The 16,772-nt window shown below is 39.9% G+C and overlaps 1 protein-coding gene across 1 annotated transcript in view; it reads left to right on the plus strand.

Annotated features, from left to right (window-relative positions):
• Nucleotides 1-16,772, plus strand: part of LOC114571289 (rac guanine nucleotide exchange factor JJ) — a 111,613-nt gene that overhangs the window by 75,607 nt on the left and 19,234 nt on the right. Inside the window, exons 5-7 of the mRNA XM_028602173.1 lie at nt 2,968-3,085; nt 3,758-3,948; nt 6,398-6,482. Coding sequence (XP_028457974.1) covers nt 2,968-3,085; nt 3,758-3,948; nt 6,398-6,482 — 394 coding nt within the window. The remainder of the gene's footprint in view (nt 1-2,967; nt 3,086-3,757; nt 3,949-6,397; nt 6,483-16,772) is intronic.

The following is a 16,772-nucleotide window of genomic DNA, read 5'->3' on the forward strand; positions in this document are numbered from 1 at the left end:
AAAAAAAGTCTCTATGAAGAGGAACAATACAGCGCTGTCAGCGATAGATCTACTAAACAACAGCCTTGTACCTGGAAAACATTTAAATGATGATGGAAAAAGGCGATAAAACCCTTGGAAAAAGACGGTAGGAAGAAGGAGGAAAGACAAGAATAGGTCGAAAATAGTAATAAAAACTTCGAAAAAAAACATGGTAGAAAGTAGGAAGGCAACATTAGGGCGACGAAAGTGACAAAAAAATCAACTTCAAGCGACAAACTTCGAAAAAAGTTACAAAAACTGTGAAAGAAATCTGAAAAAAACTTGAAAAAGGAGACAAAAACTGTAGAAAAAAGTAAGGAAGAAAGGCAAGAATAGGTCAAAACAAACGACAAAACCTTCAAAAATAGGTGACAAACTTCAAAAATAGCGACAACTTTGAAAAACAGCGACAAACTTGGAGAAAAAATGACCGTAGAAGTTTCTGAAACGTACCCCCGTTTGAGAAACACTGCTTTATATAGTAATACAATAATATAATAATAACTTCATTTGTATAGCACCTTTTAAAACCAATAGTTTGTAAAGATTTTTTTATGAGAATAAGAATAACGGCCAGACCACAACCAGAGGAGTAAATAGCCAGAATTGTAGAGTCCCAATGTGCAGAACAAATTTTTGGTCAATCCTCCTGGTCAGAAGACTTATGGAACTGAAATTTCCAAACGGAACCAAATACAGAAAGTGAACCAAAAACAGTTATTTACTAGCCTGCAATTTCAACCTTGCATGCACATTTGCTGTACACTGCTCCGTAGTGTTGAGAAATAAAGCAGTCTATTAGTCCTTGGTGCGTTTTATGGATATTTATTCCACACCTACCTCGTTTGGTCCGATTAAAACGAAGCCTGGAGCTTTCCAGTCAAACAAATGTATTTATTGTATAAAAAAAAATCTAAATTTAGATTAGACGTTGTTGAGTTCCGGTTAAAATTAAATTGGTAAGGAAGTCAGAGATGTGTTAAAGTGCTCATTTTATGCTTTTTGGCTTTTTTGATTTCCTTTTATTGTGTTATGTATCTTTTTTGTGCATGTTATAGGTTTACAAAGTGAAAAAGCCCAAAGTCCCCCCCAAAGGGACTTACCATCTCCAACAGAAAACACTGTTCATAAACTGCTCCAAACAGCTCTATTGTAGTCCAGCCTTTGGCACGCCCTCATACTCTGCTTCTGACTGGCTAGTAGTCCTTACCTAGCTACTGAGCATGTGCGACTCCCAACAAAGATGGAACAGAAGTGAGATGTCTCACTCTGTAGCTAAAACAGAGAGCTCAACACACAGGGTGAAAAGAGAAGCTGCAGCAATGTGCAGTACTACAAAAACATGGTGTTTTTTGAAAATTAAACCATGTAAACCTATTCTGATATAAACTCTAAATACAATTATGAACCTTAAAAAATGAGCATAATATGAGCACTTTAATATATTTAATATTTTGTTTAAAAAATAAGTTTTTTTAAATAAATAATTAGAAGAAGTGGCCTTTTTTTTTTAGTCCTTGCCCCCAATATGTCTGTGCATGTGCCTGAAAATATTCTTTATTTATAGAGAACTTTTAGAAAAATAAAAATAAAACGCCCTAAGGCTGCCACCGGGCTCATATGGGGTCAACATGTCTGTCATATACCCTGAGGAGCTTTTAAAGTCATCAGTAAAACCTAAAACAAACAGACAGGGAGCCAGTGAAGTGAAGCTAGCACAGCAGTGATGTTATGTCTTAAGATCAACTCACTTGCATGCCTTTTGGACATTTTACATATCTGATTTTGGACTTAAAAAATTCTATTTGTAATTGCCATTGTTTATCAAATAGTTTTATTTTTCTTCCATTTCGGAAAGTTTTAGTGTCTTTCTATGTTCTTCTGATGGTGTTGCTTTCTTTTCTGTGTTCTTTTGTCTTTGTAGCTGAGTCTTTGTAACTCGATGTCACTGTAAATCAGTCCTTCCAGAAAAAGGAGTTTTTTTGTGATTGTTGCGGGCATAAGCTTGATTATGCAGCATGTTTTCTTAAAAAATGCGATGGAATATGCGGGATATTTATGCAATTTTATGCGATGAAATTGCGTGAACTTGCAAACATTGCGGTTTGATGAAAAAGAGGAAAAAAAAGTGATTCCCCCAACACCCTGCTTTTTGATGATGTTCACGTCGCGTGATTACGTCACTTCATAACGTTCCCATGGCAACAGTGGCTGCCTTTGTGTGAAGTAAACGCAACATTTTTCAACTTTCTGCTAAGATATATGTGACTTTTTTGCAACGAAAATGATTATGAAATCATGCAAGCCCCGCATATTTTGTGCAGAAGCCCCGCATATTTTGCGCAGAAATTGTCAATTTATGCGGAGAAAGAGCGCCGTATTTGAAAAAAATGCGGCCCCCGCATAAATATGCGGACTTTGGCTGATTATTCATTGAATTATGCGATCGCATAATCATGTTTTTCTGGAGGGACTGGTAAATGAGGGCTGCCCTTTGGTGATCTCTCAAGTGTAAATAAAGGTTTAATGAATGTTAAAAGCCAGTGGTCAGCCTGGCTGCTGAGTTCTGGACCAGCTCGAGGCGAGAGAGGGATCTGTGCTTGATGCCAGTTAAAAAAGAGAGTTGCAGTAATCTTAGTCTATATCCTCGACATTCCGCTTCCGGGATTGCTCAGTTGCCGACGGATATCCTGCCGGATTTCTCTCATTTAGGCCGGATATCCGTTGCCTTGGTCTTTCTTTGTTTTGCCGTTCTAAAATGTAGCACTAACTAACCTCCGGTGGATTTCTAAGGACTATGGTTAACTGCTCCTCAGATCTCTGCAGGGTAAATCCAGACAGCTAGCTAGACTATCTGTCCAATCGGAGTTTCAAAACTGACAGCGTGAATTCTAAGTGAAGCAGTGAATTTTGTAAACTAAATGTTTTTCTTTTTGTGTTTGACAGACTGCTGCAGATTGAAGGCCGCCAGAAGCTGTTGACAACCGAGCTTTTTCATCTTCAGGAGAAGAAGAAACGGACAGAACGAGAGCTGCAGAGAAACTCCAGCCTTCAGACGTCTGCTGTAAGTAACAACAACCGGAAACAGATATCGTTTCCCCCAATCTATTGTAAGTCTGGTGGCCCACTCAGATTAGCTGATCATTGTAACAATATCATTGCCTTGTGAATCAATCAATTGATAAGAAGCCTAGGACAGCGTATTAGGGCTATTGTAAGAAAAACGGAGCAGGGGAAGGGGGCTAATATTCCATGATTTAAATTGGAAATTTACAGGGAAAAAATTGGATATTGTCTTAGATTATTTGATTAGGTCATCAATACACTACACTAAACTAATCGGGGGGTGTCTGTGGTGATCCTGAAGCAAAAAAACTTTTTGTCTGAGTTTTTTTTCTCGTAAATTTACCACCTTAGTCTTAGAGAATATCCATTTGTGACATTAATCTCAGAGAATTTCCGAGTTTTTTTTTTGCAAGTATTTTTAATCTAAATGTGGGAGTTTTTTCTACTAAATTTACAACTTTAATGTCAGTTTTCTTTCTCGTAAATGTAATGACTTTAACCTCAGAAACCTCAGGGTTTTTTTTTATCAGAATATTACCCCACTCCCCTGGTCCATAGCTTTCAACAGCATCTCATAGTCTTTATTTGTTTTTAAGGGAAACCAATGAGGTTGCTGTAGTTCCTATTAAGCCTATCAGTAAAATCTCCTGTCCATTATCACCCTCCCCAGTTTCAGCTGTGTGTTTGTCGGGAGCTTCAGGCCTCCGTCAACGAGCGTTTACTCCAATCGGAGAGGTTGTTGTTCCAAGAGGAGGCACTGAGCGCGCTCCGTAACCTGCTGAGCCAAGACCTGCAGAGGTACCAGGAAGAGACGCAGAGACTGACCTGCTTCACACGGAAAATACTCAAACAATCCCACAGGTACCCAAACTCGTCATCCTGTTTACACAAATCTGATGTCTAGAATCGATTTAGTTCACCTTTGATTTACTTCACATTATTCAAAAAGCTATTATAATGGCTAAGCCTAAAACTCAAAGCCACTGAGGGGCTGCTAGACAGGCTTATAACTCGGGTTGGGTACCGGAACCTGGTTCCACTATGGAACCGGTTCCTACACAACCATTAGGATTTGGACCGGATTAGAACGCAAATTTCCGTTCTTCATTTCGGTTCGACTTGATGTGTCGGCTGAAATATTTTCCCTCTGTCGCTCCGAAACGGACGTAAAAATATCCCCCTTTCTCTGTAGTCTAACGTTAGCTAGCTAGCGTAAATGTAGGCTACTTTTAAAATGCCATAATCTCCCTCTGGGCTCACCAAAACGGACGTTAAAGCATATTAACTATTCACTGCACGTGATCGCTAGTCAACATATTACATCTTTGATGTCATTTTTCAGTTTTTCAAGAATCAGTTTAGGAATCGGAATCGTTTTAAAAGTACCGGTTCGGAATCGTAAAAATCCAAACGATACACGACCCTGCTTATAACAAACAATCCAAGGCTAATGACTTTGCTGACGCATTTGCTGTACACCGCTCAGTAGTGTTGAGAAATAACACAGTCTAATAGTCCTCGTTGCATTTTATGGATATTTATTGCTCACTAAGGTTGCTTTCACACCTACCTCCTCTGGTCCGTTGAAAACGAACCCCGGAGCGTTAGGTCGGATGGTCCAGTTCGGTTGGGGCGGTGTGAAAGCTCATCCGAACTCTGGTGGGGAACTAACAAACGAACTCTGGGGGGTCTCAGTTCATCTTCCAAGTCGGTACACTTCAGGTGAGAACGCGATCCGACCCAAATACATGAAGTTAACCAAGTACAGAGCATTTACTAGCCTGCAATTTCAATCTTGCACACAATTCACGGACTTCTAGATTTAAGGGATGATAACTTTCCGATCCACATCGCTGGTCGTCTGTGTGACATCATCATCTCTGTCTCTCTGTCTCACTCTCGTGTCTGTCAGCTGCTCACATTGTTCGCCTCCTTCTAAAATATTAGTGTCGGCGAGTTTCGGATATTCTGTCCAATGAACAAGCGACCGTCTCAATCGCGTGACGTGTGTTTACAGTGTTTGGTGCGTTTGACAAAGTGCAGTGTGAAAGCAAACCGAAACAAATGAAAAATGCAACAATGTCCAGCGAACTATAGGTGTGAAAGCGCCCTAAATGGTCTTTAAAATAAGCATGCGAGAATCCATCCGTGTCCATCAAGCTCAATAAACTTCTCACCGTTTCACACACCTTATAGGAACACGGCAACTTATTGGGACTTTGTCTTATTCACCATATCCCCCAGAGTTAGATAAGTCCATACACACCCTTCTCATCTCCGTGTGTGTTGTAACTCTGTCTGACGCCCCCACTGCTAGCCTAGCTTAGCACAGATCCGGTTCCGGTTCCAACTAGCCTACTGCTCCCAATCAGTGACAAAATGACGCCAACATTTTCCTATTTACACATTGTGATTTGTATAGTCACAGCGTGTACATATAACAAGGTCACATGAGACACAGCCATCTTCTAACCGTGTACATACTGGGAACTATATTCTCAGAAAGGCGAAGCACTGCTCATCTAGCAGTAGGCCGGTTGCCTCCAGGATCTATGCTAAGCTAGGCTAGCGGTGGGTGCGTCAGAGAGTTACGACTTGCACGGAGATGAGAAGGGTGTGTATGGACTTATCTAACTCTGGGGGATACGGTGAATAAGTCCCAATAAGTCGTTGTGTTCCTTTAACATGAGCTACCGTAGCATTGCGGTGCGGTCAAAAACTATTTGTGCTCCTCCGACTAACAACACACCTGTTACCTGACAAAAAACTGGTTTCCAGCAGGTTCCTGTTCTGCAGCAGCATAGAACATTGAACACAATTTCGGCACATGGGGACAAAAACATTTATACAGGACAATATCATATACTAGACCGATACAAACACATAAGACATTAAATACGGACAAACGAGACTAAAACAATACATGAACAATCAATGTGTGCAAGTGTGACTGTCAAGAAGAAACAGTTTGTATGACTTTTTTTTTAAATATGTGATGGAGGATAGTGTTTGAATGTGATGGGGAATACCATTCCAAATTTTGATGTAAATATAAAAAAAGGATTTCTGACCATAGTTGTTTTTGTATGGGGGAACTGGAATGAGTGCCTGTGAGACTGACCTAGTGAAACGTACTGGTCTCCTATTGTGTCCCACACACACACACACACACACACACACACACACACACACACAACATGAAAATGGCTCTTACACCTGTTGTTTTAAATTTGACTGTGTCAGACAAATACTGTGGTTGACTTTCCCATCTGAAGGTATTCAAACATTTAACTGTGTGTTTCTCCTCCAGGTCCGACCCAGAGGAAACGTCCAGCAGCAGACAGAGTGACTGCAGCATGCAGGGAAAGAACGAGCCAGAGCAAGAAAACAACATGGTACAGTTGAACTGAACTCACAGCATCGGCATGCTCTCTCTGATCTGCCGTCTCATCTCGCTTCAGGTTGTTCTACGAGTTGCATTCTGCTTCCTCGTTCTCAGCACGGTCAAACCTCTAACAAACGATGCCTGACGGTATTTATTGTTTGTATGCCGGTGAGTTTTTGGCCCTAACAAACCAAACTAGCAACAACCCTAGGTATCATTCTGTAGGTTATAGGGTTCAGCTAAAGCTCCAAACACTCTAGATCTGGACATGTTTAATCCAACGGCTATGATTGGTCCCGCTCTGGATTCGAGGGCCTCGTGCCGTGTTTGCCTGATAAAGGTCTTTGTGCGAGACCTTTTCCTTAATTTCTCTCACCGCAGATGTTGACTTATCGTCCTCCTTTTCCTGGGAATGTAATCCCTACCTGGACCAAGTTCAGGTTTTTTTTTAAACACCAAATGTTATTTGTTTGTTTTTATGGCTAAAATAACTGTATCAATCAAACAAAATAAGGTACTGAAATAATTTGAAGTAACACGTGGGCCCACAAATTACATAATACTTATTTCTACAAAATTGTCTGAAACAAAATCCCGATTTCCTCATTTGCATTATAGGACCGGTGTCTAGTCACTGTGAAAACACATTTCGAAAGCATTTTAATGAGCATTAGAGGCAGAATTAAGAACATTTTAATAATTTAAGACCTAGTTTTTATCATTTAAACCAGTAGTTCCTAACCTTTTTGGGTTGTAACCCTTTACAAAGAAGCAAATATCTGCCGGCAATCTCTCCTCACATTTTTATTAGAATAATTAATAAGAAGAACGTTTTACAGAAACGGGTTGGCTCAGTGGGTAGAGCAGGCGCACATATACTGAGAGGTTTATGCCTCGACGCAGAGGTCCAGGGTTTGAGTCCGACCTGTGACGATTTCCTGCATGTCTTCCCCCTCTCTCTACCCTTTCTCCCCGAGCTGTCCTATCGATTAAAGGTGGAAAAGCCCAAAAATAATTAAAAAAATATATATTTAGTAGACGAGAAATAACCAACAAAGCAAAACTTAAATGCTAAAACTTTTATATTGAGGTAGAACAGTGTCCCTTTCTCTTTGTCTACGTGTGTGTGTGTGTGTGTGTGTGTGTGTGTGTGTGTGTGTGTGTGTGTGTGTGTGTGTGTGTGTGTGTTTGGCATTGGTCCAGCTGTTGTCAGTCTTTCTCAGACAGTCGGAGTGGAGACAGAGGAAACATCTGCCTGCTCATCTGGCTCTGTCTGTCACACACACAGATGCAGACCTACACACACACACACACACAGCCTAATTCCCCTAAAAAACAACAATAACATAAAATCCCATAATAGACTGACATAGTTGTGACAGGAAATGATGAGGGAAGAAACCTTGTTTGGAGTCTTATTATAACAGGAAACCTGTCAAAGTGTCAGCACAGTTTAACTTGTGAAGCTTAAACACAAACAGCCGACAGACCGGCTGCCAACATGCTGCATCCCCGGCACAGAAATACAACATGAATCAGGCTCATCCTTTTCACTTTCTACAGATTTTTATTTAGAAATACCTGGTTTTGCAGTAGGAATTGAAAACTGCACCATGGACCATTTCACTGACCTTTGAGTCGATTTCGGAAGGTGCGGGTCATAGTTTGCTTGTTCACATTTAACAGCTGAATTCATAAAGTATCGGTTTAAATGGATAACAATGGACAATTCAATTTTATTGATAGTATCAAATCATAACAAGAGTTATCTCAGGACTCTTTACAGATAGAGTAGGTCTAGACCACACTATAATTTACAAAGACCCAACAATTCCAGTAATTCCCCCAAGAGCAAGCATTTTACCGCGAGTGGCGAGGAAAAACTCCCTTTTAGGAAGAAACCTGGGACAGACCCAGGCTCTTGGTAGGCGGTGTCTGATGGTGCCGGTTGGGGGTGTGATGTGGCAAAAAAAAAATTCAATTCAAAATCAACACGTGTAAAAACCTCTCAACCTACTCCTCAGTTAATTAAGAAGGATCCAGAAATGCCACAAGCTGGGCTGACTTTAGGTCTGCTGACTGCAAGAGTGTTACTACACTCTTGCAGTCAGCAGACCTTCATCAGGTAAGACATTGCTTGACAGTCTTGTTAAATTATTAGTCTGGATTCATTTACCGAATTATTGCCGGAACATACGGCAAAATGTGGCTTGTGGCCATTTATAACCCTAGCTAATTTTCGAAACCGTTCCCTAATTCACTCACTCACTATTCCCTATATAGGACAACGCGGACAACCCTCCTGTTGTCCGCGGGTGAAATTTGACCCATTTTCAAAAAGTTTCCATACCAGAAGTTTGGGTTTCTTTAAACCAAATTGTCAAAAAAAATAAAGTGGGTGGTTCCATGCAACGCTTTTCACAAATAAAATAAATGACCAGTTCCCTACTTTCATTGAATGTGGGTGTTTTATTCAATTTTATAGCATTTTAAATCTTTTTTTATAAAAGAACGTTGAAAAAAAAGTGACAAAAATGTCAGAAAAAGCTTTAAAAGCGAGGGGGAAAATAAACAAAGAAACCGTCAAATAAAGCGCAAAAATAAAATCAACAAAAACATGACACAAAAGCGTCGTAAAAGCTTCAAAAATGTCGGGGAAAAATAACAAAAAACTTGGAAAAAAGTGACAACCGTCAAAAACCTCGGAAATAGTGACAAAAAAAACTTGGAAAAAACTGACAAATGTGGAAAAAGATGGCCAAAACGTTGAATTTTTAAAAAACAAATTTGACCCAGAAAAACTCAAAGTTGCATGGTCGTCAGGAAGACAACACAAGGGTTAAATAGTAGGGGTGGGAATCACCAGAGGCCTCACGATACAATATCATCACGATACTTATGTCCCGATACGATATTATTGCGATTTTAAAGATATTGCAATATTCTGCAATATATTGCAATATTTTACCTTTTTTACAACTTCAGATTTTTCCTAATTTCAAATGATGTCCCGAAAGGACAATTTTGTCAACATCTGTTGTATCTAAAAATATACATTTCTCTGTTTGTTCATCACACTTCAGTTTTATTGGTGCAAAATGTGATTGTCAAGCAGACAAACTGACCAACACATATATCATAAAAGATCAATACTTGGCGTCTGTGTATCGATACAGTATTGCCACGAAAAATATCGCGATACTATGCTGTATCGATTTTTTCCCCCACCCCTATTAAATAGTGAACTTTATAGGGAACGACCAAGCGCTGAAAATATCGTCGCGTCAGTAAATGCGTCTGTTATTTGTGTGACGGAGGCGGGCGCGCCCATGCATCATGTAAACAAACCGAAAACCAAAATACTTCTAATACGTCCCTGAAACAAAGCGAGCACTCAGAAGAATAGTAAAAGGTTGTATACTGTATATGTTGCATTTCTCTTTAGAAATAAAAGCCTGCTTCGAGTTTGCGGGAAAACTGCGTTGCATTGTGGTTAGGGCTGGGCGATATATCGATATTATATCGATATCGTGATATGAGACTAGATATCATCTTAGATATTGGATATCGTAATATCGTGATATGACATAAGTGTCTTTTCCTGGTTTTAAAGGCTGTATTACAGTGAAGTGATGTACTGTTCTGAACTTACCAGACTGTTCTAGCTGTTTTATTATTAATGATTATTTATCTAAAATCTAAGTGTGAAGATATTTTGCGAGAGCACCAACTTTCAACTCTAGAATATATCGCCGCAATATCGATATCGAGGTATTTGGTCAAGAATATCATGATATCGGATTTTCTCTATATCGCCCAGCCCTATATTAGAAAATATGGGACCTAGAAATAAGTGCTGAAAATGTGTAGAAGAAAAATTTAACAATTTAAAACGTTGGAAAAAACTAAAACAAACCTTATGGAGCTTTGATTTCATAAAAGGTACTCCTGTTGTTATACTGTATTTATGTTCACATTTTATTGTTATTTGAACAGCTGAGCATTGAACAAGGTGAAGAAACCTGTTTATTATTTATTCATTTGATTTTGCAACTGTTCACTGAAATAGCCGGTTTCTATGAAACTACATGTGACATGTCATATTTGGCTTTGACTGAACTGCTCTCACTCACAAAAAATATCGGGATATATATCGTATATCGATATTCAGCCAAAATATATCGGGATATGACTTTTGGTCCATATCGCCCAGCCCTAATTGTGGTATAGGCGGGTAAAATGTAGGCTACATCGTATTTACACTCAAATTAGCTGTGCATTGGGGGTATTTTTAGAGTGGACTATATAGTGAATGAAATTATCCGCGTAGAATTTTAAACCCACATCAAAATGGCGAACAAACTACTGCATATAGTGCACTATTTCCGTGATAGGGAACGCTTTCCAACACAGCTCCTGAAAAAAGGGGCGAGGGAGACTCAGACCCTCGACACCTTCCATCTCGCTCTTCGTCCTGTTAATCTAGACCAGTCACTCTGCCCCTAAGAGAGCCTCGGTAACCTTTTCATCAGATTATTTGGGGTTAATCTGTCCGAAAACGAGCCAGGATTTGTATAATCACACATCATGTTGATTAGATAAAAAAAATCTAATAGATTTAGATCAGATTTAATAAAGAGTTTTTTTGTAGGTTGCGTGATCCGTCCTGGATTGGCGACTTTTGTAGCGCACACGGCCACTGCGCAGTCTGCTGCCTGTGAGCTCTGTATGTCCTGTGTTCTCGCTCAGAAATGTGACACCGTCAGCGTATTTCTATTCACTTTTCTGAATGCATTTAATAAACTGAAGCATCTCAAACAACTCCAAAAGCGCCCATAGGTAAGAGATTACGGCCTCAGCAGCACAACGCACCGTTTAACTGCATCGTTCTTGAGAAAAATAATAATTAGTAATAAGAGCTGAAGTAATTATAAATGTGTAAATTAGACCAGGCGTCGTCTGTTTATGGATTTTTGAGAGGGGCAGCTGGATGAGCTAACTGTCAACATTCCTTCAATCTGCACTCCGAGACAGAAAAACACACAGTAATTATCAAAAACACATAAAACCAAGAAGTCTGTTCCATAAAGGTTGGACACAGGTGCAATTAGTAATCGGATGAGGACATCTGGGGTGTAGAAAAGCCTCTGCAGCTTTATGCTCATGGGGGAAATGTTTGGGGAAAATATGTTTTTGTATGGATCAGTCTAGGATGAGAGTTATAATATTGTAATTTTGTTCCGTTGTATACACGAGTTTAACATGTGTAGCACAGATTCAGGATTTTGTTCTTAAGTGCATAAAAAGGTCAACATGCTACCTTTGTGTATTTCTCCACAGTGTAATGTACTGGTTAGTATTCATGATATAAAATAATTTGTTTATATACTTTTACACATATTGGAACACGTATTTAAGAACAGATGTAAGAGATATATGATCCATGTATTTCTGTGTATAGCTTTTAATATTTTCTTTTATACTTCAGACCAAATCTTAACAGTTTGCAGTGTTGCTCTACCGACAACGCACAGTAATGTGGGGACCCTGAGTAAGCTGCTTTTAGTTTTCCATATTTAACATATCACTTATAGACATATTTGACAGGCTTACTCAGTGATTATACATCTGAGCTCATTTTTGTTATTCCCATGGGAAATAAAGACACTTCCCGGATTAGTTGGTCCAGATTTCAGCCCGATTTCTAACAAAATTGTCTGCTTTGCAAAGTCTAAAATCAGGCCGGCCTTAATGCGAGGACAGAGCGCTGGTTGGTTATTAATATCTGTTATTTATTATACAGCCATAGAGAGAGGAGGAGTGAGGGTGGGACACCAATAACAACACAGGAACATATTGCCAAGCAGATTGCCTCGGGCCAAACGGAGCTTGACGTGTTGCTCTCTGTGAGAGACGTACGTGTCCAACACAAGACTGCTGCCACTAATTGGTTATTTATTTCATTTTTATTTTTTTTTACTACGCCGGTGTTTCCCTTCTCTCTGCTGCATTGACAGTTTAAGTGCATCTGTGTGTCACACCGACAACTTGGACAACAGTTATTTAAGTGTTTGATGTTAAGGTGATGCATGTGTCTCGCAGCTCTGAGTGTGAGTTTAGACTGAAAGAGGTTTTTGTGTGAGGAGAAAGTGAAGAAGTGAGAAGAGTTGTGTGCTCTAAGAAGCACTGAGGGTAAAAGTCATGTTTGTGAGACTCTTGAATTTCAGTTTGAATTCAAGAAAGTGAGAGTTGGTAGTCTCTCTCTCACACACACACACACACACACACACAGCCACAACATGTACTGTAGGCTAAATTGTGGCTAGGATGTTAATATGTTGTTGATATTAATAACAACATATTAACTTCGTCTTCTTTTTACATTTTCCAAGACATTTTTTGCAAAATATATTTACACCTACAATGACCTCGAAAACAACCAAGAGGAAGTACAAAACAACCCTAGAAACATCCAAAGCAGCTAAAACCCCAATTAAAATAAATATTAACATTCTAAAGAAGAGAAAAACTAATCTAAAGAAGCTGAACAAAAAGCAAAAAAAGAAAACAAACGCTAACAACCATGAGAAGGTAAAACTCTGCCAGAAAAGAAAAAGAAAAAAAAATACCTGAAGAGGATAAAAAACTATTATGAGAAGCCATAAAACAAAATTGAAATCTATTAATGTAGAAAAACGGCCCGAAAGAACTTGAAAAGAAACAAGAGAGCTGAAAAATAACCAGAAGCTAAAGAATGCCAATGTAAAGCTTGAACACAACCTAGAAGCTATTTTACAAAAGCTAATTCACATAAGCTAGTAACATTATACAAAAGCTAGTACACAGAAGCCAATTCAAGAAGCTAAGAGGGTACACAGTAGCTAACTCGCAAAAGCTAATTCACAGAAGCTAATTCACGGTAGCTAGTAACGTTACCCAGAAGCTATACACAGAAGCTAATTCACAAAAGCTAATCACAGAAGCTAGTACGGAGAAACTTATTCACAGAAGCTAGTAACATTAACCAGAAGCTAGTACGCAGAAGCTAATTCACAGAAGCTTGTAACATTACACAGAAGCAGGTAAACAGAAGCTAAACAGAAGCAACATGTTTCTCAGTTTCTCTCTTAAGACCTTGTGTCAGCAGAAAATACCCTACCAATCCTTTTGGACGGGGATTTTGGTGTCTTCGTAATCCTCAGAGCTGTTAGGTGGCCACTAGTCTTGCTCAGCAGATTTAGATCTACAGAGCTGGGATAAAGCCTGACATTGGGCGCCCCTACCGCTATCTCCCCTATCTGTTTAGCATGGGCACCGTCGGTGCAGCTCGGGCCGTTGTGATTGGTTACCCTATCCCAGAATAGGTGAGCAGTGTAGCCTGATCTGTCATCGCTGTGGAGATACTGTTGGTCTGGCGATGCGAGACCAGGTGGCCAGAAACATAGAAATAATGAAATGTTTGAAAGTCTTCAAGCTTAAAATGGAGGAGACAGGTTTGGTCCCGACAGATGATCAAATTTATTGTTCCCATCTTGATGACTTTCTATTGTTCGGTGTGCAGATGGCCAAGAGTTGATTTTTTTTTTTTTTGATCTCTGGGTAAACCAGCCTGTCTATCAAAGAAATCCTTGTAAACTCTCACAAACATGTCCAACACTTTCAACACCAAATTCCATTTTTCTAGGTATAATATCTAGGAAATGGATCCACGGCAATGTAGCCTACCGTTACGGCCACTCTACTCGTTTAACAATGTCTTCTTTGGCTCTGAAAGAGCTTCACCAAGTCTGAGAAAGTGACCCTGATGATGTCATAGTGATGTCATCAGGGTTATCAGCTTGGGCTCGGACAACACAAACTTTTATGGAAGGGTGGCGTATCAGACTGGAGATGTGGAAGTTTACCAGACAGGGAGGATCTAACAAAAAACTATGTTGAGCTGCATTATGGGAAATGTAGGATACAGGGGTTTTGTAGCTTGAGATAACCCTGCTGAAATCGAGTTATCTCAGCCTCTGCTGCTTCAATTTCAAAGTCTTGATTCTGTAAATAGGATCTTCAACACTTCATGTTCACTTTTCATCACTAAATCTGAGCAGCACATCATCATATCGGATAAAAACAGAAACCCTCCTGAGCCAACGGGCTCACCGCCTCTCCGGAACTTTTTATTCTAGGGAAAAACCCTGAGCGCTTCTGCACCAAACATCAGTGAGGCATTCACTGTGTTTCCCAAGATGCATTGTTGTTATATATCTGGGTCAGATGGTGTACAGCTCTACGCCGTATGTCTGTACTGTAGTGAGGCCACAGGGAATGGAGGACCTGTGTGCTGTGTGTGTGGACTGGAATATGAGAATATGTTTCTCCTAAGAAATGAGAAAACGTTTCTGTCCCATGGAAGTTTAGGAGGTTAGGTTAGGAGAACAAAGAAAAGAAACTAAATGACAGAAGTCAAATTACTTCAACGCAGACCGTTACGGATCTAACTCTCGAGGGCATATGCTGTATGGGGAGTGTTTTTATTTTGAAAGGCCTCTGGTATTTTCTTTCCCTCGTATCCATATATAAATGAGTCATTGTAGCGTATAGAGTACCCCACACAGTGATGCATTCATATCAGAATATAAACTGTTGTGAAAAGAATTATTTTCAATATGTTTAATCCTTTATGAAATCAGAATCAGCCTTTACAAATCTCCTGTGATCCTGTCTGTCTGAATTTTGAGCAAGTCACCCCAATACAATGTACTGTCCCTACGGACAGAAATACAAGAACACACACATTTCATCACCAACGAGTGTGTCCCTGTCTCTTCATTCCATGAGGCTCGGAGAGTCCAAATTGAGCGCGCTCGGCTCACAGGGCAAAAATAATAACATTAAGAATCATCAGCTCAGAGCTAATCCCACCACGGCCGGTAAACATTTTAATACCGTGGTGATTAGCAGCGATCCTAAACCCAAGCCCTCTCAGTCCTCCCAGGACCGGGCTCCTCTCCCGACCCAGCCTTGGCTCACCCTCCCTGGGGGAGGCGGCCAGGCGAGACCCTGGATTAAGGCCACTCAGTGCTTTAGACCCTTGAGACCCGAAAGTTAAACCCCTGGACGCTCGCCATTTCATTTCTCTAAGTGGCATAGGCCTCCTTGTTATGATGTTAATTAAAGTTGGATTTAATCAAGTGGCTTTTTGGCAAATAAATTAGAAATGCAACCATTTTCTGTTCTTTTCCTCTTTGTTGGTAGTGTGTGAGTTGACTTTTTGTCTATCTGTTTATATATTAATCTGTCCTTTTTATTTCTGTGAGAAAGTGGGATGTTGTGCTTCGGGGGGAGGGTGGGGATTTTTTAGATGAGGGAGCAGATGTTGCCGTTCCTCAACGGGGATTTATGTCAGGATAGGAACACACACACACACACACACACACACACACACACACACACACTGGGCTTCATGTCATTATGTATGCATTTCATCAGTCAACAACATCTACACTGTTAAGACAGGAGACAGAGATGGAGAGAAACACGCTATTCACATTTCTGTTGCTGCTTTCAAGGAATCATTTCAAGTTTAAATTTAAGTGAAGGAATGATGTCTGTGATTGTAACTGCTGGAAATGTATTCAGCAATCGTGTAAACTAACTGCTTCCTAGGTTCAAAGGAAGACTATGTAATGTCTGAAAGAGGAAGCAGCACAATCTTCTCTTTTGGCACTACAGCCTCACTTGGTCTGGTATGGCAGTAGCTAATAGTGGCTAAAGTTAGATAATGACATTACTAAGGCAGTTTGCCGACGGCTGACTCCTCTCTACTTGTGCACCATCTTACACTATATTTAAGCATGTTGCAGATACAAATTTAAATGGTTTAATTACCAAAGTAAAACGGAAAGTAAACACCTTACACCCTTATTGACACATTTCACTCAGTCTCAATGAAGAAAACTTCACTGATTTAGCATTGCACCCTATAGCATTGCTGGACTCATGATGAACAGTAAAAAATCCAAATCTGGTGCCACCAATATTTTCGGTCAGAGATTTTGGTGTGTTATGCTAGTAGCAGCTAATGTAGCCTCAAGCAGCAATGAGGAGCAGGCTACAACAATCTGCTAACTTCTTTCTAACTCCAAATCCACAGATATTTTTCATTTTTAAACTTGTAAACTTTAGCCCCCAAATGTCGCTGATTCAAGTGAAATCAATTCAGGCAATTTTGCACAGCTCCCTCTGGAGCCACAAAAGGCTTCATACAACTTGTTTCACATTTGCAGTAGTACTCCCCGACACCTGTAAA

This window comes from Perca flavescens, chromosome 16 (assembly GCF_004354835.1).
Source record: "Perca flavescens isolate YP-PL-M2 chromosome 16, PFLA_1.0, whole genome shotgun sequence".
In the NCBI taxonomy this organism is placed as follows: Eukaryota; Metazoa; Chordata; class Actinopteri; order Perciformes; family Percidae; genus Perca; species Perca flavescens.